Below are 27,542 nucleotides of genomic sequence, written 5' to 3'. Positions count from 1 at the left end.
AAGGGAGTTCGGCTTAGAATGAGCATACCGCCGCGTGTCGAGAACAGGAGGCCGAGGCCGCTTGCTATGCCGGTTAAGTGAAATCCCCCGGATCAGCTTGGATCAAACTGAATGTGGATGGTGCCTTCAATGAAATGAATGGCAAAGCCGGAGGGGGAGGGGTAGTGCGAGACTCCTCGGGCAAGTTGCTTGCTGCATTTGCAACTCCCCTTGAGGTACAATCAGCCTTAGAAGCAGAACTCATGGCCATCCACCATGGGTTGGAATTGGCTAAGGAATTCAGAAAACCCGTCTGGATTGAATTTGACTCCGAGCAAGCGGTCAAGTTGATTTCGGGGATGAGTTGGGGTCCGGCGCATGTCCGCCAAGCCATGGCGCGGCTGGCCGTTGCTAGGCGGCAGCACAATACACGAGCATCTTTCATCCATCGGGAAGGGAATAAGGCAGCCGACCTCCATGCCAAAGAGGGTCTTGAGCAAGATGACTACCGCCGTGTTACTATCCAAACTGCCTCGAGATTACTTAAAGCCATTCTCCGTTTGGACGAAATGGGGGTTCCAAACATTCGGGTCCGAGGTGGCTTGCGGAGGGAGACAGAAACTCAAGATTCTATCAAAGCTGGGTGAAACAGAAGAGGGTCAGGCTGCGAATCCACTCTATTCTTGCAAATGGTCAGGAGCTCACAGATGAAGCTGAGATTCGAAATTCGGCGGTTGAGGTCTTCCAGAGTCTTCTTGCACCGGACAACCCAGTGCTGGACGAGACAGACCTAGACCTGATCCATCAAATATCTCCTTCGGACGACCTTGCGGACCTTCATAAGGCACCGGATCCGGACGAGGTGAAGAGAGCAGTTTTTGAGATATCCGGGGATTGTGCACCCGGACCGGATGGCTTCTCGGGCACGTTCTATCAAGCGTGTTGGCTGATTGTTGGAAGGGATGTCGTTGAAGCGATCTCTTAGTTCTTCAACGGGGCTTACCTCCCTCGAAGTGTCACGGCCACAAACATTGTCCTTATCCCAAAGAAGGCTTCGCCCGAGACATGGGCAGACTATCGTCCTATTAGCCTCTGTAATGTCTTCAATAAGATCATCACCAAAGTACTAACGGCCAGACTCGCACCTTTCTTGCCACAGGTCATCTCCCCCAATCAATCTGGTTTTGTGAAGGGACGGCTCTTGAACGACAATGTCCTCCTCGCCCAAGAGATGTTCCATGAGATCGCTAGGTGTTCCCCTGCCCCGAATGTGGTGATCAAGATTGACATGGCCAAGGCCTATGACAGGGTCCAGTGGGGCTTTCTTACAAAAGTACTCCAACACATGGAGCCTGGATTTGCCTTATTGGAAGGTGCGTTGGTTCCTGTTGGTTTTCTGTTCTTATTAATGGTTCCCCCGCCGGTAGAAATAAAAGGTGCATTCAAGATAGAGTGAGAAGCTCCCCCTTCTCTCTAAAAACCTCACTATATTGACCCACCGGAATTTCCCACCCGCCTCCACCTCAACATCCCGTCGACCAACAATCCACTTAGCCTCACGCCATAACAACCTTGCCGACCACCACCTTCACCGGCCGAGACAACCCAATAACTACCGCCCTCGATCCCAAGCCTTTCCCGAGCAACCCCATCGCCCTCCCGGCCATGCCGGACGACCCGACGAGCGAGCCACCCCCTCTTGAGGGAGAGCAAACCCCCTCGGACCAACAAATGAAGTTTTGCTCGAAGGAATCAAACTCCCCGAAGGAGCCGTCAAAGAAAATGGCCTTGAAGGCTGCTAAAGCAAAGATCAAGGCTCGAAAGAGCACTCCGGCCCCGACTACTAAAGGGGATGGTCGGAAGAGGTACGTACTCTCCCCACTTCCCGAGGACAAGCAACTAAGGAAGAGAATCGACTTTGGGGAGGAAGATTGCGCCCCGGTTGTGAGCCCTAAATGCAAAAACTCGATCTTTCCGGTGCTTGTAAGTCCCAACATGGCGGACGCATTGCAAGAGGGGGAGAATGTGCAAGGAGAAGTTGAAGAGGAGATAGAAATGGAAAGGCCACATGTGGTCCGAGGCGCAACTTCCGACCTGGTGCTTTTCTCCGGCCAAGATTCCGTCCAAGTCGCCGGAGAGGAGACGGCCGACCACGACATGGAGCCTTCTCAACCGAGCCATGACCAATCCATTGTACTTGGTGCTGCAAAAGTACAAGGAGCCTTGGGGGAGGAGATGGTCAACTTGCCCGATAAGGATATGGGAACAAAAATGCTTTTGGAAAGTAGGTTGGTCCCTTGCCAAAATGGAGAGTCACATGATGCACTAGCCGTTAGTGAGTTTTTGCAGCCTAACCCTACCAACCTTCTCCATGTTGCCTCCTTGGATGCGGCGGACATGCTAGACACCTTGGCGGCGCAGCCACTTCTCAACGCCGGCACGGCGGAGTCCGGCCGGCCGGCGGCCGAGCCAAACCATGCACCTCAATTTGGTATGAACTTCCCCTTGCTACCACCTTCAACCGCTTTCAAGGCCTACCAAACGGAGTTCCCACCCTTGGAGAAAGGTCGAACTCTAAAGCTACGTGATTCCTTTGAGCGTGGCCGATCGAAAGGTGCCGAGATGGTGCCGAGTCCGTGCTCGAGTCAGCACGATCTCCCTTACACGCATGTCAAGCCGGGTGCGGGAGAAGGCCCCACGGTCTCGGCCAGCATGCCCGAGGCCCCGAAAATTGGGGCGAGCCCGTCATCATCTCCTAATTCCGGGGTAATGGCTGACCTCTTTAAGGTAACTCCATCAGCCACAATGAACGGACCATAATGTAGTAGAGAAGAGGGAGCCGGGGTCGGTTCGAACGATAACTTGCCGGCCAATGGTGCCGAGTTGGGCTCGGTAACCACAAATGCATGGCGCTCAATGGCGGACCTGATCAAGGGAGCCCCCGATCCGAATGGACCGCAAGTGTTCGTGGCCGACAAGATCCAAACCATTGGATTAGTATCAGTCTCAAATGGGATACCATCAATCTACTTCTCGGGGCTGGAAATCCGGAAGCTTGCCGAAAACGTAGGGCACGCCATTGTAGGTAAATTCTCACACTCTATCCCGACAGCCGGACAAATTCAAAAGGCTCTTAATAACATGAATTTTCAATGTGGCTTTACTTGGAAATACATTAATGCCAAGCACATTCTTATTCAATGCGAGGACTTGGTGGATTACGCAAGGCTCCTTGGTGGCCCGAAGGGGACGCCGGTGTGGCTCATCGATCGGCATCCAATGAGGGTGTTCAAATGGTCTCCGGATTTTGACGCCTATTGTGAGTCCCCGATTGCAGCAATATGGTGTAACCTAATTGGCCTTCCGATCCACCTATTCGATCAATCAGCCCTCTTCGCCATTGGCAAGCTCCTAGGGACGCCAATACAAGTTGACCGAGCCACCGCGAACAAGACAAGGCTCTCCTTTGCGCGCATTTGCGTCGAGATTGATATCACGAAACCACCCCCCGAAGAAATCATACTTGATATTTGTGGAAGAGAGACGGCCCAACAAGTGCGGTGGGATAAAATTCCAGTCTATTGTCGGGAGTGTAAGCACGTCGGCCACTCGAGCAATGTTTGCTATGCTGTGGGAAAGACCGAGAGGCCACCGAAAAGAAACTACAACAATGCAGCCCCCCAAAAAGCAAATCAAGATGGAAACGGTCCCACGGAAAAGCAAGCCACGGAAAAGCAAGCCAATTTGGAGTCCAAGCAAAATGATAACAATGAGTGGAGACGGCAAAGGAGAAACAAAGGAAAGGGATCACCCCCGAAAGCTAGGCTAAGTGGGGAGTAGTCGGTCTGGGAGGGTCCGGACATTGTGGGCAACCTTCAAGAAGATGATGGGCTTGGGAAAGGTCAACTTAACACAAGGCCGGTCCAAGGTGAGGAAGCCGCTACTAAATACTCAATGGGGCCGAGTCGAATAAAATCGAAAGATGAGGAATCAATGGGTGTGCCGTGGGAACATGGAGACACAAGCCGTCGGATGGCTTTGAGCTCCCGAGGTGGGTCAAGAGGGGGCTCGAGAGGGCGAGGGCGACATCCCTCATCAAACCATGGAAGGAGTGAAGATGAGTGGACGGGCAATGTCATGAGCACAAACAAGTACTACTCGCTCATGGCTAACGGGGAATTTGACGTCGAAGCATGTGGCGAGATGGATGAGGAGGAAATGGATTTCCAAACCTTTGGTGCACAACCTAAGGATGCCTCGCAACAAGTTGATGCCGACAACCACTCGATGGATGATGACCATCAGATTGTCATATTCCAAGGAGGGCCTTCAAACCTTCCGGGTACGACCCTACCTTGTTAATCATGTCTTACAACCTCATGTTTTGGAACGCTAGGGGAATCGCTAATGCGCCGACCCAAAACGTCCTCAAAAGACTAATCAAGTGTTATAATGTCATGTTTCTTGCAATAATGGAGCCACTCACTAATCCCGACCCGGATCGGTATTCCAAGGTGCTGGGACTAAATTTCAAAGGATCAAATACGTCTGGTAAGATATGGGTATTCGCCGAGGAGGGTGCCAACTTCATCATTGAGGAGGACTCGGACCAAGTCCTACACGGAAGGCTTACTTCGCACCGCATGGCGAATCATATCTCCATTTCTGCCATCTACGCTAAATGTAGTAGGTTGGAGAGACACCCTCTGTGGGATAAAATGAGGGAGATATCATTCAGGACGGAAGGAACCCCGTGGCTGAATGGAGGGGATTTTAATACGATCCTTGCACATGAAGACAGGGTTGGTAGTGAAACCAACCGGCAAGCAGAGATGATTGATTTTGCCGAAGCAATTGAAGATTGCCGGCTTTTGGACCCGGGATTCGATGGTGCGGAGTTCACTTGGGCTAAAAATGGCTTGTTTGAGAGGTTGGACAGGCTGCTTGTTAATGAGGCATGGTCTAATGCGTTTGAGGCAACAAGGGTGACTAATCTCCCAAGGGTTTCCTCGGATCATGGTCCGATTCTTGCAAGGTGTAAGATGCCGAGGCTTCCCTCAGGGGGCAGCGCCTTTCATTTCCAAAACATGTGGGTCCGGCATGAAGGCTTCATGCAGCTTGTGCAGAATATTTGGGCTCAACCAACAGAGGCGAGTGGGCTATTGAATCTCCAAACTAAGCTTGCTAGGAGCAAAAAGGCCCTCAAGGCGTGGAACAAGGAGGTTTTTGGCAACATTCACTCCAATCTCAAAGGAATGGAGGAAAGAATCGCGCAGGCTCAAGCCGACTTTGAGGCTGATCCAACGCCACACAATAGATCCGAGATCAACAATAGCATTGCCGAGTACATCCTCCTTCTCCGGATGGAGGAGGACTTCTGGAGGCAAAAGGCGGCTCTAAGGTGGCTAGCAGATGGAGATAAGAATACCAGATTCTACCAAAGCTGGGTGAAGCAGAAGAGAGTTAGACTCCGAATTCACTCTATCAATGTGAATGGCCGGGAGATTGCAGGCGGTCGAATTCTTTCGGAGCCTTCTCGCCCCGGACACCCCGGACCTTGAGGACCCGGACCTTGATCTTATTCAACAACTCCCCCCCTCAACGGATCTTGAGGAGCTACACTACCCACCGAACTCTGAGGAGGTGAAGAAAGCGGTTTTTGACATCTCCGGGGACAGTGCTCCAGGTCCGGATGGCTTCTCGGCCGTCTTCTACCAAACATGTTGGGGATTCTTGGAACGGATGTGGTGGAAGCCATAAAACAGGTCTTTCTTGGGGCCTACCTCCCTCGGAGCGTTACGGCCACAAACATTGTCCTTATCCCGAAGAAGGCCTCGCCCGAGACATGGACCGATTATCGCCCCATAAGCCTTTGCAACGTCCTCAACAAGATTATTACAAAAGTTCTAACCGCACGCCTTGCGCCTTTTTTGCCACAGGTTATCTCCCCGAACCAGAGTGGATTCGTGAAGGGGCGGCTCCTACATGACAACGCCCTCCTCGCCCAAGAGATGTTCCACGAATTAGCAAGGTGCTCCTCTGCACCGAATGTGGCCATTAAGATCGACATGGCCAAGGCGTATGATAGAGTGCAATGGAGCTTCTTGATAAAGGTGCTTCGGCGCATGGGTTTCTCGGATGCGTGGATCGACCTGATTGAAAGGTGCATTGGTTCTTGTTGGTTCTCGGTCCTTATTAACGGTGTCCCAACTGGATTCTTCAAATCTACTCGGGGGCTCAGACAAGGAGACCCCATCTCCCCGGCGTTGTTTGTGATTGCTGCAGAGTATCTCTCTAGGGCCCTCGACAAGCTCATCCTTGTTAAAAAAGAGATGACCTTCAAAGCGGCTAGGAGGTGCATGGAAATCAGCCACTTAGCATATGCCGATGACATTATTATCTTCACTCAAGCAGCTGCAACCCCATTGCGTCGGCTTAGAGAGTGCCTTGACGGGTATGAGAGAGTCTCCGGGCAGCAGATCAATCTTGCAAAAAGCAATTTCTATATTGCTGAAGCGCACGAGCATTGGGCGCATGAAATCCAAAACGAAGGAGGCTTTGCTCGGGGGTCCTTCCCATTCCTCTATTTGGGGGTCCCTATATACCGTGGAGTCAAGAAAACCGAAATGTTCATGTTCATTCGAGAGAAGATCGCTAGAAGGATTTCCGGATGGGCGCATCGTCATCTATCTTTTGGAGGAAGGCTAACTCTCATTAAGAGCACTCTTGAGGCAGTTCCTATCCACATCTTCCAAGCCATTGAGCCCACGGCCGGAACCCTTAAGCTACTCGATCAGCAATTGGCTCGCTTCTTTTGGGGCTCGACGACTGAGAAAAAACGGACACATTGGATCAGCTGGGACCAAATGTGCCTCCCCACCAAGGAGGGAGGGCTCGGGATCCGAAAGTTCACAGAAGTTCTAAGAGCATTCAACATTAAACTCTGGTGGCGGTTCAGAGAACAGAACTCTTTATGGGCCCGGTACATGATGAGAAAGTATTGCGCCAATTCCTCGCCACTTTCGCCAAGGATCACGGGAAGGAATAGCCCGACGTGGAGGAGGCTGGCCAAAGCTTGGGCCCACGCTCACCCGCACATTCGTTGGATTGTTGGTCAAGGTAAGATCTACTTCTGGGATGATATATGGCTTGGCAACGTCCCTCTTAGGGGGCTATGTTTCGACGAGAGGGGCAGCCCTACAACGATTGTCTCGGATTTTATCACGGATGGTGAGTGGGACGCTCCAAAACTCCAAGTTCTCCACGACCATGCGGGCCTTCCCCAACAGATCATTGATCAAATTTGCAAGACCCCGATACTCCCCGGGGAGCCGGACATCCGACGATGGATGCTCACGAGGTGAGGAGATTTCTCGCTAGCCTCGACTTGGGAGACGGTCCGGTCGCCTCAACCCATCATCCAAGGGCTCGAGGAGATTTGGACGGCTGGCCTCACAACTACTATCGCTATCTTCAATTGGAGGCTCATATCTAACCGCATCCCTGTTGACGCAAAGCTGCAATGGCGCAAGATTGAATTCGCATCCAAATGCCAGTGCTGCCCACACAGGCCTAGTACCGAGTCTCTCCAACATCTCTTCATTCAAGGAGTAGGTGCAACAAGAGTGTGGAGGGAATTCGACGGGTGGTTCGAAGGCTCGGCCCCCACTCTCGTGGTCAATGACACGATCCCAACAAGAATTGAGGTATGGGCGAGAAGAGTGCAGCAGCCGGGAAGGAAGCACCTCAGCCGAGCCATGACTTACCTTATCTTCTGGTTCCTCTGGGCAGAGAGAAATAGAAGCCGCCATCATGATGTTCAATTCAAACCGAGCAATGTGATTTGGCAAATCCTCACTTTCGTCCGAAACAGCATGGCCAATGGGAGGCTTAAGCCAAAGCATTGGAGAGGGGTTAGGCTCGGAGTCAGTATCCCAAGCCATGCCGAACCTCAACGGCTACCGCGACTCGCTATGATGGTTAAGTGGGAACCACCGGATCAGGCCTGGATCAAACTTAATACGGATGGGTCCTTTAATGAAGCAACAGGAAAAGCTGGGGGAGGCGGCCTCATTCGAGACCATTTGGGTAAGGCGCTCGTCGCCTTTGCGCTCCCTCTCGAAGCACATTCACCACTCGAAGCCGAACTACTCGCCATGCACCACGGCTTGATGCTGGCCTCGGAGCTTGAGGAACCAATTTGGCTCGAATCGGACGCCGAGCAAGCACTCAATCTCATTAAAGGGCCAAGTTGGGGGCCTGCTCACACTCGCCAAGCCATGGCCCACATGACCTTACACAAGCGTCAACTCACACTCCGAACTACCTTCATTCACCGTGAAGGCAATAAGGCGGCTGACTTACTTGCGAAGATTGGTGTCGACTTGAGTCACAGTCGAGTCTTGGAGGCCCAAGACTTACCGAGAGCCGTCCAAGATGTCATTCGAATGGAACAAATGGGGATTCCGAACTTCCGGGTCCGTGCCGAGGAAGATGCTTAGGAGGACACCGTAGAGTAGGCGGGTGTCGAGCCATTTGTGACACGAACCCTACTTACTCTTGTGGTGATTTGGCCTTTTGATTGTCCTTGTTTTGGTTGTAATAGTTAGTTGTAATAGCCGCTTGTAACCCTAAGCCTCGAGCTAGGCTAATTGTAACCGAGAAATATTTTGCTATATAGGGATGAGGGACCCACGAACCCTCCACCGTTAAGGTGTTTGACTAAAAAAAAAAATGGTTCCCCCGCCGGTTTTTTCAGATCAACCCGAGGATTACGACAAGGAGATCCCATCTCACCCGCCTTGTTCGTAATGGCGGCGGACTACTTGTCGAGGGCCCTTGACAAGCTCATTCTCGGCCAAAGGGAGATGACATTCAAAGCCTTGAGGCGGTGCATGGAAATCAGCCACTTAGCATACGTCGACGATATCATTATCTTCACACAAGCGGCTGAGACTCCCCTACGCCGACTTAGAGCTTGTCTGAATGGGTATGAGGGAGTCTCCGGGCAACAGATCAACCTCGCCAAAGGCAACTTTTACATCGCTGAAGCTCATGAGCAATGGGCACAGGCAATCCAATCTGAAGGTGGCTTTGCTCGGGGGACCTTTCCCTTCCTCTACCTGGGAGTTCCCATATACCGGGGAATCAGCACACGGATATGTTTATGTTTATCCGGGAGAAGGTTGCTAGAAGGATTTCTGGATGGGCGCATAGACACTTATCTTTTGGAGGGAGGCTATCTCTCAATAAGAGTACCCTGGAGGCGATCCCTATCCACATTTTCCAAGCTATTGAGCCAACAGTCGGTTCCCTTAAGCTCCTTGGCCAACAATTGGCGCGGTTCTTTTGGGGCTCGACAAATGAAAGGAAAAGAACCCATTGGATTAGCTGGGATCAAATGTGCCTCCCCACTAACGAAGGAGGGCTTGAAATTCGCAAGTTCAAGGAGGTGCTGCGAGCTTTCAATATTAAATTGTGGTGGCGATTTCGAGAACATAATTCTCTATGGGCACGTTACATGATGAGTAAGTATTGTTCCACATCTTCGCCTCTCACCACGGGAATCACGGGAAGAAATAGCCCAACGTGGAAGAGGTTGGCCAGAGCTTGGGCCCATGCGCACCTGCACATTCGATGGATAGTCGGGGCTGGACGGATTTATTTTTGGGATGATATTTGGATGGGCAATGTACCACTTAGGGGGCTTTGCATCGATGAGAGGGGCAACCCTGGCACGACCGTGTCGGAGTTTATCAAGGAAGGTTCTTGGGACGAACCTAAATTGCAGCTACTACATGACCAGGCTGGCCTCCCACAATAGATCGTCACTGATATCCTCGACACACTGATTCTGTCTGGGAGGCCGGATCTACCGAGATGGACTTTATCCAGGAGCGGTGAGTTTTCTCTAGCCTCGACGTGGGAAGCACTCCGGGTGACAAGGCCCATCATCCAAGGACTTGAAGATATTTGGAAGACAGGTCTCACTACAACCATTGCCATATTTATTTGGAGGCTCCTCTCTAACCGTATTCCAGTCGACTCAAAGCTCCAATGGAGGAAGATCGAGCTGGCATCCAAGTGTCAATGCTGCCCCTTTAGGCCACATACCGAGTCCCTACAACACCTCTTCATCCAAGGAGTGGGCGCCTCAAAGGTGTGGAGGGAATTTGACGGGTGGTTCTAAGGCTCTTCTCCACCACTTCGGATCAACGATACCATACCAACTAGGCTCGAAGTATGGGCGACAAGATTGCAGCAACCGGGTAGGAAAAACCTCAGCCGGCTCATGCCTTATCTTATATTTTGGTTTATCTGGGCAGAAAGGAACAGAAGCAGACATCAAGAAGCCCAATTCAAGGCGAACAGTGTGGTTTTTTTTTTTTAAATCAAACACACCCTAAAGGGCGGAGGGTTGAGGCGGACCCACACCTGTGCATTACCAACACCATTGGTTACAAACAAACATACACCGAGTCGCCCAAAAGTGACGACTCGCCAAGGCATGACAAATTAGAGTACAACGGGGGCCTCCCTAACAACTAGAGGTGGTCATCTATATACTCTCAAAATCCAATTACCATTTGATACAACCTTTGTATCCCCAACACTTCTGTCCATCACCTAGCTAAGGCCCGCAATAGGGATACCTCCGCTAGGTACATGCCCTCCTGGATCAAGGTCCTCGATGTGGCCCTCTATCTCCCGGTTGGGGCGCCCACATGCGACACTCATGGAGCTAAAGCTCGCGTCATTCGCACCCGATGGGACACTCCCAAATGTCACCGTAGCAACATTCTCCTTCAAATGCCAATCATCCACGTGTGGAGCCTTGGTGTGCATATCGCCCTGATGCACTTTTCCTTTCCTCCTCCTCCACACCAATTGGAAGCCATCCTCATCCACATTTGGGTGACTCCTACTAGCCACTCTTGACTTCGACGAATTTCTTTTAAGCTGTGATGCAAAGAATTCTAGAGAGAGACGCTCCTCCTTCTCTCTAGCAATCCCACCTCCCCAACGGTTACAACGCCTTATTCCTCCGCCCAAGTCGCTCCTACGCCGACGATCACCACCACACCCCATCATCACTTCGTTCTCGACCCCCATGCTCCTTCGAACGCCACCCTTGCTCCACCTCTCACGGTAAACTCATTGGTTTGGCCATGTCGGACGGCCCGCCGAGCGACCCTCCACCGCCGGAAGAAATACGAACCCTCTTGGACCAAGCCATGACATTTTGCTCGGTGGAGCCTTCTTCCCCGAAGCACGTATCTAAGAAGGCGGCAATGAAGCTGGCCAAAGCTAAACTTAAGTCACGAAGGAGCACCCCGGCACCACCAACCAAAGAGAACGGCCGGAAGAGATTCATCCCGTCTCCACTTCCCGAAGACAAGCAACTCCGGAAGAAGATAGATTTTGGAGAGGAGGAAGGTGCCCCACTTGAGAGTCCCAAATGCAAAGGGGCAATTTTTCCGGCGACTTCAAACGGAGAAATCGAGGGTACCATTCAGCCAAAGACGTGCGAGCAGCGTGACCTCTTTGACGAGCTTGATTTTGACAAGCCAATCAAGGTATGTGAAGCCTCTCCTAATAATTCGCACTTTTCCGATCAAGATTCCGACCGGACAGCCGGAGAGGGGCCGGTCGCCGATGGGGTAACGGTCACCCAGCCAAGTCACGACAATACACTTGTACTTGTTGCTGCAAAAGCAAAAGAAGTGTTGGAGGAAGAGAGAGTCAAACTTCTTGAAATGGATATGGGAACAAAAGAACTTTTGGAAAGTGGTTTGGTCTCTTACCACAATGGTGACTCACGTGATGCACTAGACTTGGGAGGCCATGTGCAACCAAATCCTACCAACCTCCTCTTGCATCTTGTCACCCTTGACACGCCGGAGATGTTAGACTCCATGGTGGCGCAGCCCCTTCTCGGAGACAAATGGCCGACGGACCTAGCCGAAAATGCCGGACCGAACCTCGCCCTACCATGGACCTCCGGACCAACCCCCGAACCACCCTCGGTAGCAAATGGCCCATCGGTCAAGGATTTCCCGCCCCTTGAACGAGGCCGGACCCGCAAAATCCGAGACGCCTTCGAAAGTGGTCGGCCACTCCCGAGCCAATCCCCACAGCCGGACGCCACACCACATCGAGCTACATCAGGACCCTCGGCCCCCGACAAGGCTGCCGAGACGACCGAGAACATGGCCTCGGTTGCGGACGGGAGGCCGGCCAAGGATGACACGCCGATGGCCGATATGTGCGAGCACCGTGGACCGCATGCCTTGGTTGGAGCCGAACCACTAGGCAATGCTTGGGCGACGCGGCACAAGGCCTCATTGAGAAACTTCCGACCCGAAGGAAATGAAGATGGTGCGCGGAACACTAGCGCACCCAAGAGCATGGCGGATATGGTTCGGATGTCGCCGAACATCGAAGGGCCGAAAGTGTTTGAGCCGGATAACATCCCAAATATTGGCTTTGCGACTACTTCCAATGGCATTCCGGCAATCTACTTCTCCGGAGCAGAAGTCCAAAAGCTAGCCTCGAGCATTGGGCACGCCATTGTGGGTAAGTTCTCCCACTCTATACCCACTTCATACCAAATACAAAAGGCATTAGATAATATCAAATTCAATAGAGGTTTTACATGGAAATATCTTAATGCTAAGCATATACTTGTTCAATTCGAGGATATGGCGGATTATGCCCGATTGCTTAGTGGACCGAAAGGGACGCCGGTGTGGTTTATTGATCGGCATCCCATGAGGGTTTTCAAGTGGTCCCCGGATTTTGATGCGTATTGTGAGTCCCCGATCGCGGCAGTTTGGTGCAACATCATTGGCCTCCCAATCCACCTTTTTTATCACGCCGCCCTCTTTGCAATCGGTAAATTGCTTGGAACCCCTATACAAGTGGATCGTGCTACGGCCAACAAGTCGAGACTTTCGTTTGCTCGCATTTTCATTGAGATTGACATCACGAAGCCACCTCCCGAGGAGTTCATTCTAGATATTTGTGGACGTGAGACGGTGCTAAAAGTGAAATGGGACAAGATCCCGGCATATTGCATGGAATGTAGGCATGTTGGACACAAAAGTGAGGTGTGTTACGCGGCGGGCAATGTTGAGCGTCCCCCGAAGAGGAACTACAATAATGTAACACCGAGACAGCCACACCATGAGAGTCAAGGGGGAAGGGACAAAACGGAACAACCAAAGGAAATGGCTAGCACTAACGAGTGGAAACATCAAAAGAAAAACAAAGGGTCGAAGGGGCAGCCAAAGGCTGGATCCTCGGCTAATGGCTCCGAGCCGAGGGAGTGGTCGGGTCCGGACATCATGGGCGAAGTGCATGGTAACTTTGACCTGGCTCCGGTTGCAAGCGTCCATGAAGGTGGTGAGAGTTCCTATGGCCGAGAAACTTTCGATAAAACCGTCGGAGTGCTTGCTAGCTCTACCCATCGTGGTGGTAAATTCCATGGAGCCACGAACGGGTACACGCCCTCACGACGAGGAGCGTTCACTTGTTGGAGAGGGGGCGCACGGGAAGCGGCAAGGGGCCGAGGGTCCCAAGCAGCCCGAAATGTCCTAAGCTCCAACCAATACTATTCTCTCATGGAGAATGAAGATTTCTTAGAAGATGATGATGAACAGGAGGGGGATGGAGATAAAGAGGGGATTCCCCGAACCATCCCTTTTGCCGATGGGGAAGATCCCATGCTCATGCATGAGGAAGAATGCCTAGGAGAGGAACGACTACGAATGGTGGAATTTCAGGGGGACCTCTCACGGTCACCGGGTACGATACTTCCTCATTAATCATGTCTGTCAACTTTATTTTTTGGAACGTTAGGGGAGTTGCTAACGCGCCTACCCAAAATGTTCTTAAAAGATTAATTAAGACTCATAATATTCACTTTCTTGCAAAAATGGAGCCGCTCACAAGCCCTAACCCGGAGAAGTTCTCAAAGGCTTTGGGGCTGGCTTTCCAAGGCTCGAATAGAAATGGGAAGATCTGGGTGTTTGTTGAGGAAAGGGCCAGCTTCGTGGCCGAGAGAGATACGGATCAGGCCCTATCCGGCCGCTTTGGATCTCCTCGCCTTGCTAGCCACTTGTGTGTCTCGGCGATTTACGCAAAATGCACGAGGACCGAACGACTTCATTTATGGGATGAATTGAGGAGTGCTCTATACTTTTGGAGGGTACACCCTGGATGATTGGAGGGGACTTCAATACCATTCTCCATCCGCAAGACAGAGTAGGGAGTGACACAAACCGCCAAGCTGAAATGGTGGACTTTGCGGAGGCCATTGAGGACTGCAGGATACTAGACCCCGGATTTGATGGGTCGGAGTTCACGTGGGCCAAGAATGGCCTTTTTGAAAGAATGGATAGAATCCTTGTGAACGAACGATGGGCACAAACCTTGGAAACTACTCGGGTGACGAACCTGCCCCGGATTGCCTCGGACCACGGGCCTGTGTTGGTAAGATGCAAAGTGACAAGCAACAACAGCGGGGGTAGGCCATTCAGGTTGCAAAACATGTGGGTTAGGCACGAGGGATTTGAGGACCTTGTTCGGGGAGATTGGAGCCAACCGACGGAGTCCGAAGGCCTCCTCAATTTCGAAATCAAACTTGCTCGACTAAAGAGAATCCTAAAGGTGTGGAACAAGGAGGCCTTTGGGAACATCCATAACAACCTCAGGGATATGGAGGTGAAAATCACACTGGCCCAAAGCGATTTCGAAGAAAGGCCAACCCCGGAGAACAGGACAGAGATCAATAGATGCATTGCCGAGTACATTCGACTCCTTAAAATGGAGGACTTCTGGGGACAAAAGGCTACCCTAAGATGGCTAGGGGAGGGCGACAAGAATACTAAATTCTACCAACGTTGGGTCAAATAAAAAAGGATCCGCATGCGCATCCACAAGATCAATGTGGGCGGCCGGGAGATCTCGGATGAAATGGAGATAAGAAGTTCGGCGGTGGAGTTCTTCCAAGACCTCCTGGCCCCGGGGCCCCTCACTTTGTCCGAGCCAGACCTTGATTTGATCCATCAACTCCCACCCTTGGATGAAGTGGCTGCTCTCCCCGACCCCCCATCCGCAGAGGAAGTTAAAAACGCTGTTTTTGACATCTCCGGGGACAGTGCCCCAGGGCCGGATGGTTTCACGGCCTTGTTCTACCATGTCTGTTGGGCGACGGTTGGGCCGGACGTGGTGGCGGCTATAGGCCAATTCTTCGGGGGTGCTTACCTCTGACAAACTCATAATTTAGGATGGTGTTGTGGGTAATGAGATGGTGATTTTGATGATTTAAGGTGTTTAATTTAGGTTTTTATCCACACATACACTAATTAGTGTTTTGACGAGTTTGTCGAGTGTTTGGAGCTAAAACAGGTGAAAATGACTTGAAAACGAGCTTGAAGGAAGAATCGCCCACTATATTATTCAAGTCATCCGCGCTTCAATGCGCGACTTTCGTATAATAGCCATAACTCTCTCATCCGGACTCCGATGGGGGCGTGCAAGATACTCACGCGAAGCCCTTTCGAAGACGAAGATCATGCTTTTGGAGGATTTCAGAGGAAACGCCCGACCGGGCGATTTTTATGGGGAAAACGCCCGACCGGGCGTTTTAGTCGCGAACTCCAGAAAATTTGCCCGACCGGGCATTTTGGCGACTTAAAATCGCCCGACCGGGCGATGTGTTCTGCGAGGCTTTACGTCTGTATTTCCGCCCCGGGTATAAAAGAGACCGAGGGTTTTCGTCTCCCATATCTCAGAGCCCCAATCCTCCTCCCTCTACACATTCTTCCACTCCATCTCTCACACATAACTCATCCATCTTCCATTGGAGCGGAGCTCTGCAGATCCAGGCAAGAAACGATTGAAGATTGAAGATTCAACCTTGGTTCTATCGATTTCTTTCATATCTAGTGCTATTATTCTTGTTTTTACTACTTGTCTATGAGTAGTTAAACATCATTTGTAGATTTGTTTGGTGAAAATTATTATGAATATGTTTTGATTGATTGAATTGAACCTTTTCCTAGCTCTTGTGATTATTTTGCTTGTTCTTGTGCTTTTATTGTTCTTTGTCTGGCCAACTTTAGAACTATGTTCGTTAACTAGATTAATCGAGAGATAGCTAGTTTTACGTGGTAAAAGGAACGAGTACAACACATAGGTTTATCTGCACTCGAGAGAGGGGACCCTTTGTGAGGGCTTGAGTCTTAGGAACTATAAGGAGTTAGAATCTAATCTATTGGAAGGAGACTTTGATAGTTAGAGTCTAATCTACTGGATAAGTGCACTCGAGAGAGGGCTTATCTTAGAATCATGACTTTCCTAATAATCCTGGAGACACTTATAGGTAAAGGTTTTGTGAGATCAATCATCACTAGGTCGTAGTAGTCGTATCCTAAAACTCTACATTCTTTAGCCTGCTTTGTCTATTTTATTTTATTTTTATATTTGTTCATATTTATGTCAAGTTTATAAAATCAAAAACCAAAATTCTCCGTGTCTCTAAATAGTATATGACGCTTAGTATATGATAGCCAGTTGCAATCTTATTCCCTGTGTTCGATATCCGGTACTGACCTTTAGCTATACTAGATCTACCCTGTATGCTTGCAGGTATTTTTAGTGCTAATAAATAGTGCATCAAGTTTTTGGCGCCGTTGCCGGGGAATATTATTGCTTTAAGCTGATATTGTAGAACGGTTGATAATACTAATTTAGAGTTTAATATCTTGTATAGTTTTATTGTGATTTTTTTTCTCTTTATCTGTTTTTACAAGGGTTGCTATTTGAGGAGAGCACGGAGCACAATAATGGATTACCCTCCGCTCCTGTACAAAAGGCATCCTAAAGGAAATCCCGAGAATGGGGGTTAACTTTTGAGCTTCAAAGAACGTCAAGCTAAAGACGTTAACCAAGCGCTTGTTGGGAGGCAACCCAACATCGGTATCATTTTTATCTTTTTTGTTTTAGTTTAATGTGTTTTCTTAGTTTACTCATGTCCATACCGACTTTACAAACTTATTCTTAATTTAATTTTGAATAAGTTTGGGGGGATGAAGTGGTGGACCGTGAGTTTAGTTGTTTTTGCTTGTTTTTGTTAATTTTTTTAATAATCCCGGGGTGAATCTTGTCATGAGCATAACAAAGAAAATTTAGAAATACTCATGTTTAGGAACATCAGACCGAGTTGCCTACGATTAAATGTTTGTGTTGATTGAGTTGACTTGATGCATTGATTTGAAGGTTTAGTGAAAATGTGCATAAATAATGAATTGCTTGTTTGCCTTGAATCTTGCATAAACCTTGTGAGACTTGAGCCATAGATTTCTTTCTTGTGTGATTTATCTGTATTCATGTATTTGTTTCTAGAATTTGCTCATAGTCTGCTTAAGTCTGCAAAGTGTTTAAATGATAAAAGAGGACGTTAGGCCATCCTTCTTAGCTACTTTATATATCCAAATTATTGACCTTACTCAAAATATTTTTCCTAGCTAACCATTTTGAGCCTTTAAAGCCTTTTTCTTTGAAAGCTAAATAAAGGGGAATATTCATACACTCTTGAAGAAAGTTAGTTCATATCTAGTGAAAAGAGTCGGAGAGATAAGGTAGAAAGAAAAGTAGTGTGCTTACTTGTGAAAAGTGCATAGACATCTGTGGTTTGAATAAGATAATTGGCCGTGCACAAGAAAAAAAAAAGAGAGGATGTGCAAAAGAAAAAAAAAAAGGGAAAATAAAAAAAAAATCAAAGGAATTTGGGAAGTGAGAAGAAATTTAGACTAAGTCTAGAATTTACTGAGATATGAATTGTTGGTGGGGTGCTAAGTTTGATGTAGTAGAAATTGATCACTTTTGCTATGTTTGGGTTTAGTCACTTTTTAGCCATATTTCCTCACCTTACCAAAAAGCCTACATTATAACCTTAAATAAAGACCTTTCGGATTTTTGATTTTAATCACATAAAGTAGAGGAGAGATTAGACTTCGAGCAAACCTATGGTAAACTTTGCATGTTGCATGATCTGAGAGCATATACTTTTTCCAATATACACTTTGTGAGTGAGTGATAAACACACTTCTAAACACTTGTGAGCGCATGTACTTCAAGGTGATCAACGAGCTAGTAATGAAAATGCACTAATAAGCTTTGCTTGATTTGATTTGTATTCTTGTCAAACTCTTTATTTCTTGTTACAATTTTTGAGGCAACTATGAAGTCTAGTTCTTAGCATCCGTGTTTCTTTATTAGTTTTTCTCTTGTTTTGTTTGAGGACAAACAAATATGCAAGTTTGGGGGAGTTGACAAACTCATAATTTAGGATGGTGTTGTGGGTAATGAGATGGTGATTTTGATGATTTAAGGTGTTTAATTTAGGTTTTTATCCACACATACACTAATTAGTGTTTTGACGAGTTTGTCGAGTGTTTGGAGCTAAAACAGGTGAAAATGACTTGAAAACGAGCTTGAAGGAAGAATCGCCCACTATATTATTCAAGTCATCCGCGCTTCAATGCGCGACTTTCGTATAATAGCCATAACTCTCTCATCCGGACTCCGATGGGGGCGTGCAAGATACTCACGCGAAGCCCTTTCGAAGACGAAGATCATGCTTTTGGAGGATTTCAGAGGAAACGCCCGACCGGGCGATTTTTATGGGGGAAAACGCCCGACCGGGCGTTTTAGTCGCGAACTCCAGAAAATTTGCCCGACCGGGCATTTTGGCGACTTAAAATCGCCCGACCGGGCGATGTGTTCTGCGAGGCTTTACGTCTGTATTTCCGCCCCGGGTATAAAAGAGACCGAGGGTTTTCGTCTCCCATATCTCAGAGCCCCAATCCTCCTCCCTCTACACATTCTTCCACTCCATCTCTCACACATAACTCATCCATCTTCCATTGGAGCGGAGCTCTGCAGATCCAGGCAAGAAACGATTGAAGATTGAAGATTCAACCTTGGGTTCTATCGATTTCTTTCATATCTAGTGCTATTATTCTTGTTTTTACTACTTGTCTATGAGTAGTTAAACATCATTTGTAGATTTGTTTGGTGAAAATTATTATGAATATGTTTTGATTGATTGAATTGAACCTTTTCCTAGCTCTTGTGATTATTTTGCTTGTTCTTGTGCTTTTATTGTTCTTTTGTCTGGCCAACTTTAGAACTATGTTCGTTAACTAGATTAATCGAGAGATAGCTAGTTTTACGTGGTAAAAGGAACGAGTACAACACATAGGTTTATCTGCACTCGAGAGAGGGGACCCTTTGTGAGGGCTTGAGTCTTAGGAACTATAAGGAGTTAGAATCTAATCTATTGGAAGGAGACTTTGATAGTTAGAGTCTAATCTACTGGATAAGTGCACTCGAGAGAGGGCTTATCTTAGAATCATGACTTTCCTAATAATCCTGGAGACACTTATAGGTAAAGGTTTTGTGAGATCAATCATCACTAGGTCGTAGTAGTCGTATCCTAAAACTCTACATTCTTTAGCCTGCTTTGTCTATTTTATTTTATTTTTATATTTGTTCATATTTATGTCAAGTTTATAAAATCAAAAACCAAAATTCTCCGTGTCTCTAAATAGTATATGACGCTTAGTATATGATAGCCAGTTGCAATCTTATTCCCTGTGTTCGATATCCGGTACTGACCTTTAGCTATACTAGATCTACCCTGTATGCTTGCAGGTATTTTTAGTGCTAATAAATAGTGCATCAACCTCCCACGTAGCGTCACGGCCACAAGCATTGTCCTCATCCCAAAAAAGCTTGTGCCGGAGTCGTGGAGCGACTACCGCCCCATTAGCCTGTGCAACGTCGTCAACAAGATTATCACAAAGATAATGTCGAAGAGAATGACTTCGCTCATCCCTATGGTTATCTCACCAAACCAGAGTGGATTTGTGAAGGGACGGCTCCTCAATGATAATGTCCTTTTGGCACAGGAGATGTTCCATGAGCTCTCGAGATGTGCGCCGGCCCCTAATGTCGCGGTAAAAATCGATATGGCTAAGGCCTACGACAGAGTACAATGGCCCTTCCTTTTGAAAGTGCTACACCGGATGGGTTTCCCGGCCCTGTGGGTCTCTTTGATTGAGAGATGTGTGGGCTCGTGTTGGTTCTCGGTGCTGGTCAATGGCGCCCCCTCCGGGTTCTTTAAGTCCACCCGCGGCCTCAGACAGGGAGATCCAATATCTCCGACACTTTTCGTAATTGCAGTTGAGTACCTCTTAAGAAAATTAGACAAGCTCATTTTGGGAAAAAAAGAGATGACTTTTAGAACTACTCGCCACTGCATGGAAATAAGCCACCTCGCCTACGCCGATGACATTGTGATATTCACACAAGCAGCAGAGCGACCTCTTAGGCGGCTGCGGACTTGCTTGGAGACATATGCCGGGGTTGTCGGGCAGCAGATTAACTTTTTTTTTTTTTAAATTAACTTCATATATTTATATCATATATATGAAGGAGGAAATTACAAATCAACTCCTATAACAAGGAGGAAAGACAAATTACGCCACCCAGGGTTCGAACTCGAGACCTCCAGGATGGACGCGGTATCCAGCACCCTTTACCGCTAGGCCAAGGAGCTTGGATGGGCAGCAGATTAACTTGGCAAAAAGCAACTTCTACATTGCCGAACAACATGAAGGGTGCGCCAACATTATACAAAATGAAGGAGGCTTCGCACGAGGTACTTTCCCATTCTTGTACCTTGGAGTTCCTATTTATCGTGGTGTCAAACGTACAGATATGTTTATGTTCCTTCAAGAAAAGATTGCTGCACGAATCTCGGGGTGGGCTCATCGACACCTCTCCTTTGGAGGTAGGCTTACACTACTCCAAAGCACACTTGAAGCGGTGCCGCTGCACATTTTCCAGGCCATTGAACCAACATCCGGGGCCCTTAAGCAATTGGATCAGCAGATGGCCCGATTTTTCTGGGGATAATCAACAGAGAGAAAAAAGACACATTGGATTGGGTGGGATCAGATCTGCCTCCCCACCCCTGAAGGGGGTCTCGGCATTCGTAAGACCAAAGAAGTCCTCCGGGCCTTCAGTATGAAACTTTGGTGGAGGTTCCGGGAGCAAAATTCCCTTTGGGCTAGATACATGAAGGCCAAGTATTGTCATAAAAACTCCCCCCTTGCGGCCTCCCCTTCGGGGAGAAGTAGCCCGACATGGAAGCGGCTAATGAAAGTGAGAAATCAAGCAAATCCACACATTAGATGGGTGATCGGTCAGGGCGATGCCTACTTTTGGGATGACATTTGGCTTGGTGAATCTCCCCTTCGCGAGATCTGCCTTGACGATAGGGGCGCCTCATCGGCCAAGGTCTCGAACTACATTGGGGTGGAACTTGGGATGAGGCTAAGTTACGTCAACTTCACAACCAGGCTGGAATGCCACAAGAGGTTATCACACAAATTCTTCATACCCCAATCGTCGAGGGAGAACCGGACGTCCCTCGATGGAAGCTTTCTCGGCTCGGGGAGTTCTCGCTTACTACGACCTGGGAGACTATACGTACGCAAAGGCCGAGAATCCAAGGTCTCGACGACATTTGGAGGGCTGGCCTTACAAAATCTATTGCAATCTTCAATTGGCGATTATTGTCAAACAGGATACCGGTTGACTCCAAGCTCCAATGGAGGAAGATTGAGCTTCCGTCGAAATGCCAATGCTGCCCACGGAGGCCTAACACCGAGTCCCTTCAACATCTCTTCATCCGAGGGTGGGGAGCAGCATGTGTCTGGAGGGAGTTCGACGGTTGGTTCGAAGGCTCGGCCCCATCTCTTAGGGTGAACGACACCATCCCGGACAGGTTGCAAGTGTGGTCCACTAGGACCCAACAACATGATAGGAGACACCTTAGTCGAGTCATTCCATACCTCATTCTGTGGTTCCTTTGGGCGGAGAGGAATAGGAGTCGACATGAGCAAATTCAGTTCAAACCGTAAAGCGTTGTTTGGCAGGTTCACATGTTCATCCACAACAACATGACCAATGGTCACATCAAGCCGAAGCATTGGAAGGGAGTGAAACTCGGAATGAGCCCTCCGAATCACCCCGAGACAAGGGGGCCGAGACAGTTAGTTATGCCGGTTAAGTGGCACCCCCCGGAACGCACATGGATCAAGCTTAACATGGATGGGCGTTCTTTGAGACAACAAACAAGGGTGGCGGAGGGGGTCTTGTTCGGGACCACAATGGGAAATTACTTGCAGCATTTGCAACCCCCCTCGTCGTTCAATCGGCTCTTTAGGCCGAGCTCATGGCCATACACTATGGGTTGGAGGTAGCGAAGGCGTTCAACCTACCCATATGGATTGAATCAGATGCGGAACAAGCTATTAAGTTGCACAATGGCACGACTTGGGGCCCGACACAAGTTCGCCGCGTCATGGCCCTTTTGCATGGCTTCAAAAGTAGACATATATTCCGGGCCACCTTCATTCATAGGGAGGGCAACAAAGCGGCTGATATGCTCGCCAAAATGGGAGTGGAACAAGATAATTTCCAACAAATGTCCCCACAAAATGTTCCAAGAAGGATTAGAGCCATCATCCGGATGGACGAAATGGGAGTCCCCAATCTTTGGGTGAGAGATGATGAACGAGAGTAGCACGAGGCACGGAAAGTGGTCACCGATCTTGCTTTGTACCGGACGCCGTAGAGTATGTGGGTGTCGGTCCATCCCCGGATTGACCCCTATTTACTCTTGTGGTGTTTTTGTAATAGGGTGTGGTGTAAATTGTTTTTGTCACTCTAGCTTTAGAAAGATTGGTCCTCTTATAATCAAGTAATGGCCTTTTGTTGATATATAGGGATGAGGGACCCACGAACCCTCCACCGTGAAGGTGTTTGATTAAAAAAAAAACACTCTTAACTTCGACGATCCCGTACCCCATGTACCCTCGAAGTACTCCGCGTGGTTGTTACAATCTTTGGACTTCTCCAACTGTCCAATGGACGATGGAGTGCCATTCGCCTTTGGGCGCCACTCACGGTGGATGATCTTGGCGGCATGGCTTGAAAGGTTTTCCTTGTATGATGCTCGGCGACCCTTGTCTCTACCCCGAGACTTCCTTCCCGCTGCATGGCAATCCTCTTTCTCATGCCCAACATTTTTACAATTATCACAAAACAATGGAATACGGTCCCATGCCACTTTGTACCTCGAGTCTTTGCCTCGGATATTAAGGATGATCTCTTCCGTCGGGGGAGTAGAGATGTCAATCTCTACGCAAATCCTTGCGAAGGAGAGTCGGCTTTGATGAATTGTGGCATGATCGGCTTGTAGTGGCTTGCCAAGGAGCTTACCGATTGCCAAGAGGGCCGATTCCTCATAGAGATGAGCCGGTATACCTAATATGTTACACCACACGGCAACAATTGGCGACTCAAAGAACGTGTCAAAATCCGGTGCCCACTTGAACACCCTCATCGTATGGCAATCAACATACCAATTCGGACTCCCATTAGGGCCATTTAGCACCTTAGCATAATCGGCCACCTCTTGAAATTGGAGTAAAATATGCTTAGCATTCAAGTATTTTCATGTGAATGCTCCAACTAGCCCCATGCCACTAAGACTTTTTTGAATTTAGGTTGTGGACGGGAGTGAATGGGAGAACTTCCCGACAATAGCTAGCCCTAGCTTCTCCGAGAGAAAATCCGTTTCAAAATCGGAAAAGGAGAGCGATGGCGTACCTTCAAAAGAGCCGGCTGTACCCAAAGGCTTGGTCTTGCCGTCGTCCAAGGGGATTTGGGGCCGATGAACCCTCCACCGCCCTGGTCCCCTAGCGGTTGGAATGATTCGTTGCCGCCTTCCACACATTCGCCGGCGGTGCTAGCGTTTCCTGCGAAGATTCCGGCGGTGCCAGCATTTCTGGTGACGGCTCCGGCGGTTGTGCCACGGGGGCACGGTCTTCCATGCGTGCATCAGCCTCAAGGTGGAGGTAAGTAGCACATGGTATTGCTTGTGAGTACAAATTGTCATTTTCCCCATTTGGAGCAACACCTTCTTCCCCATGCAAAGTGGTCTTTGTCTCTACCTCTTTTTGCAAGTCACATGATTCCAACACATCACATGCCACCCCATCATCTAGCCTAGGACCCATGTGATGTATTGTACTTGCACCGGTTGGGTGGTGGTCCAGCTCACTCCGGCTCGCCGGCGCCGGCGAAATTCCGGCCACCTCCTCGGAGTTGAGCATTTCCATTGCAATCTTCTTCTTCTTTTCTTCCATCTTTGCTGTCGACTCCTTCATCGGCTCAACTACCTCCCGAAAACCGGATTTGACTGGTGGGTCCACTAGGTCATCGTCCAAGATTCCGGCAGCAAAATACCGTTCATGGTCGAGAAGGAGTAAGTGACCCGTAGCTGCTTCGAAGGGGCCCGGCCTCGCCATTTGAGCAAACGTTCTCATCGTATACCCATCGGAAGGCTGCTCTCCTTCCAGCGACGCCGTCTCCTCATCATTTTTTCCGGCGAGTAGCTCCTCGGCCATTTCGAAGATCATTTTTTTCTTGATTCGACTAACCCCCGAAATAGTCTCAAGGCCTGTGCGTTTCAGCTCACGTCGGCCTCTCTCAGGGAAAGGAGTCCCGGCCCTCTTCCTCTTTGGCCGTGGGATGAAAGGGAGACTCCGTTCCGGCGAGCGGGGTGATTGGATCGTGTGAGATGAAACCGTAGCAGCCTCAACCGCCGGTTCTCCGCCGGCCTTCACCATAGTCGTGGCTGAATATTACATTTCACCTCCCTCAAAGGGGAGGGAGGGAGAGTGGACGAAATCTAGAGAGAAGGGAGAGCTTCTCTCTCTTGACAATTATTGATTAGGTGGCAGGCGAACAGTGTGGTTTGGCAGACCCTCACCTTCATCCGGAATAGCATGTCCAACGGCAGCCTCAAGCCGAAGCATTGGAAGGGTTTTGTTTTGTCTAGATACTGTTTGTCTTAACTAATGACAGAAAACACTTAGAAACACTGCAATGATAATACTAATCCAAATGCGAATAAGGTAAATCAAGTCGCAGAAAACCATAAAGCCAAACAAATCTCTCCATCAAAAATCAAATTTGTGAATAAACTAGATCTCTAATTCGATAACAAACATCCCCAAGTTCTAATAACAAACCATCGTCCCGCACTAAATCAGGCACTGCCGGACCTAGCCGGAAGTGGAGATGCAAACCTCGATTTGGACCTTGATCTTGATCTGGACCTCGATCTGGGTCGAGATGGTTTGACAGGCGATACTGAGGGTGATCTTGAAGCTGATCGGGGCAGTTACCTACTTCTCTTCCTCAGGCTTCTGCTTCTGCTGCGACTCCTGCTTCGGCTTCGGGATGGACTGCCCTTGTATTCCTTCACCCGGATATAAGTTCTGGTCCAAGGGTTTTTGAACTCACTATCATCAAGCTTACGCATAGCATATTTCATGTCCTCATAATTAGTATAATCAACTAGGCCATACGTTCCTTCACTATCTCGGGAAACTTCAGCAAACACACATCACCAGCTTTCCGCATATGATCCTTTAAATCTTGGCAAGAAGCAGAAGAAGGAAGCCCACGCACAATCACTCGATAATCAGAATGGCGGGACACACAAAATCTGCCACCTCCGCCTCCCCCACCACCTCCCCTTTCACTATAACCACCACCACCACCACGACGGTCACTAGAAGAGGATGGTCCTCTGCCACCATGAGCAAGTTCAACCCTCAAACGGCAGCCGTCAAAGTTGTAGCCATCTCTGCCCCTTATCGCATCTTCAGCATCCCGAGCATTCTCAAACTCAACGAAACAATAGCAAGGTGGACGAGGTGGACTCTTCAGTTCAATATCCAAGATGCGACCATATTGTAAAATATGTCTTCGACTTCTGATTCCCTGATATCAGCAGGGAGGTTTCCAACATAGATGGTTCGAGAGAATCGGCCACTCATTTTTGGTCTTTGTAGGTGAAGTCAAAGAAAAATTCTTATTTAGACCTCTTTACGCTGCAGAAAAAATGGTCCCGAGCAAATAATAGTAACTCCTCACACACAAATCAACTACTGAAGCAGAGACTCCGATGCCTTGTACAGCTAGGGTTTCTTTGGCTCTTTCGCAAAATTTGGGCGGCGCCTTTGCAAATTTTTCGAATTCGCTTCGCTGTTGGCTTGGTTTAGGGCTCCCGAAGCATTGGAAGGGTGTTCGACTTGGAGTCAACATTCCGAGTCACGTCGCTCCAAGAAGGCCGCAGCCACTAGCCATGATGATCAAATGGAACCCACCAGACCAACCATGGCTGAAACTTAACCGGATGGTGCGTTTAAAAAGACATGGATTTTTTTTAAACACCTTCACGGTGGAGGGTTAGTGGGCCCCTCATACCTATATATCATCTCAAAGAAAGGTTACAAAACAAGGACACACCCAAAAGTGGTGAGCCGGCACAAATTACAAGAGTAGAAAGCGGTCCAGCCCAAGTAGTTCCGGACCACATCCTACTCCTATCAAAAGGCAATCTACACTAAAAGACCACTATTCCAGCCCGGCGAGAACTCGGTGACCCAGATTAGACTTCTTCCCCATTTCAAACACGGATATGTGGTACTCCCATCTCCTCCAAGCGGAGTATGTCCTTAAGCTCCCTCGGTATTGTGGTGGTGTCCATGTTAAGGTCGTTTCCCAGCTGGAGGCCTCTCTTCGCAAGAAAATCGGCAGCCCTGTTTCCTTCCCGGTGGATGAAAGTCGCTCGAATAATGAGTTGTTTCTTGAGCAGGAATAAATGAGCCACGGCATGCCGAGTGGAAGCCATCCCCACGCTTCTCCATTGATCAACTTAAATGCTTGGGCAGCGTCTGATTCGATCCAAATTGGTAGCACGAGCCCTCTAGTGAGGTTCAAACTATAAGTCATGGCTAAGAGCTCGGCTTCCAAGGGTGAGTGAGCTTCAAGGGGTGTGGAGAAAGCTAAGATCAACTTGCCCAAGTGGTCTCGCAAGAGCCCTCCTCCTCCGGCTTTATTGGACGCTTTAGTAAAGGATCCATCCGTGTTGAGTTTGAGCCATGGGTGGTCCGGTGGCTTCCATTTGATCGCCATGGCTAGGGGTAGCGGGCTAGGAGTTTGCATTTGTTGGGGGATGCTAACACCGAGTCTGACCCTGGTCCAGTGCTTCGGTTTCAGTCTCCCAGTAGCCATGCTGTTCCGGACATACATGAGAACTTGCCACACAACGTTGTACAATTTGAATTGTGTACCCTGATGTCGGCTCCTATTTGATGCCAAAGGATAAGGTAGGGCACGGTTCGGCTGTGGTGCTTCCTATTCGGATGTCCACTCCTCTGTGCCCAAACTTCAATTCTCGACGGGATAGTATCATTTATGCCAAGGCGCGGGGAGGGGCCCTCGAACCACGGATCAAATTCCTTACAAACTCTGAGTGCACCGTCTCCTTGGATGAAGAGGTGTTGTATGGACTCTTCGCTTGGCCGGTGCGGGCAGCATTGACACTTGGAGGCTAGGTCGATCTT

The 27,542-nt window shown here is 48.9% G+C and overlaps 1 protein-coding gene and 1 pseudogene across 1 annotated transcript; one reads left to right on the top strand and one right to left on the bottom strand.

Moving 5' to 3' along the window:
* Positions 1-4,451: 4,451 nt before the first annotated feature.
* Positions 4,452-5,540, top strand: LOC121781443. Its single transcript, XM_042179181.1, has one exon. The coding sequence runs from the start codon at positions 4,452-4,454 to the stop codon at positions 5,538-5,540; it is 1,089 nt and encodes a 362-aa protein (XP_042035115.1).
* A 19,627-nt stretch (positions 5,541-25,167) lies between these two features.
* Positions 25,168-26,200, bottom strand: LOC121781015 (annotated as a pseudogene).
* Between the last annotated feature and the right edge of the window lie 1,342 nt (positions 26,201-27,542).

The sequence above is a fragment of the Salvia splendens genome, chromosome 20 (genome assembly GCF_004379255.2).
Source record: "Salvia splendens isolate huo1 chromosome 20, SspV2, whole genome shotgun sequence".
Lineage (NCBI taxonomy): Eukaryota > Viridiplantae > Streptophyta > Magnoliopsida > Lamiales > Lamiaceae > Salvia > Salvia splendens.
This window is presented reverse-complemented; position numbering and strand designations above follow the sequence as displayed.

What these genes read in the sequence shown, in the direction of transcription:
- LOC121781443 (XM_042179181.1), top strand. Translation starts at nt 4,452, where the DNA reads ATGGAGCCACTCACTAATCCCGACCCGGATCGGTATTCCAAGGTGCTG.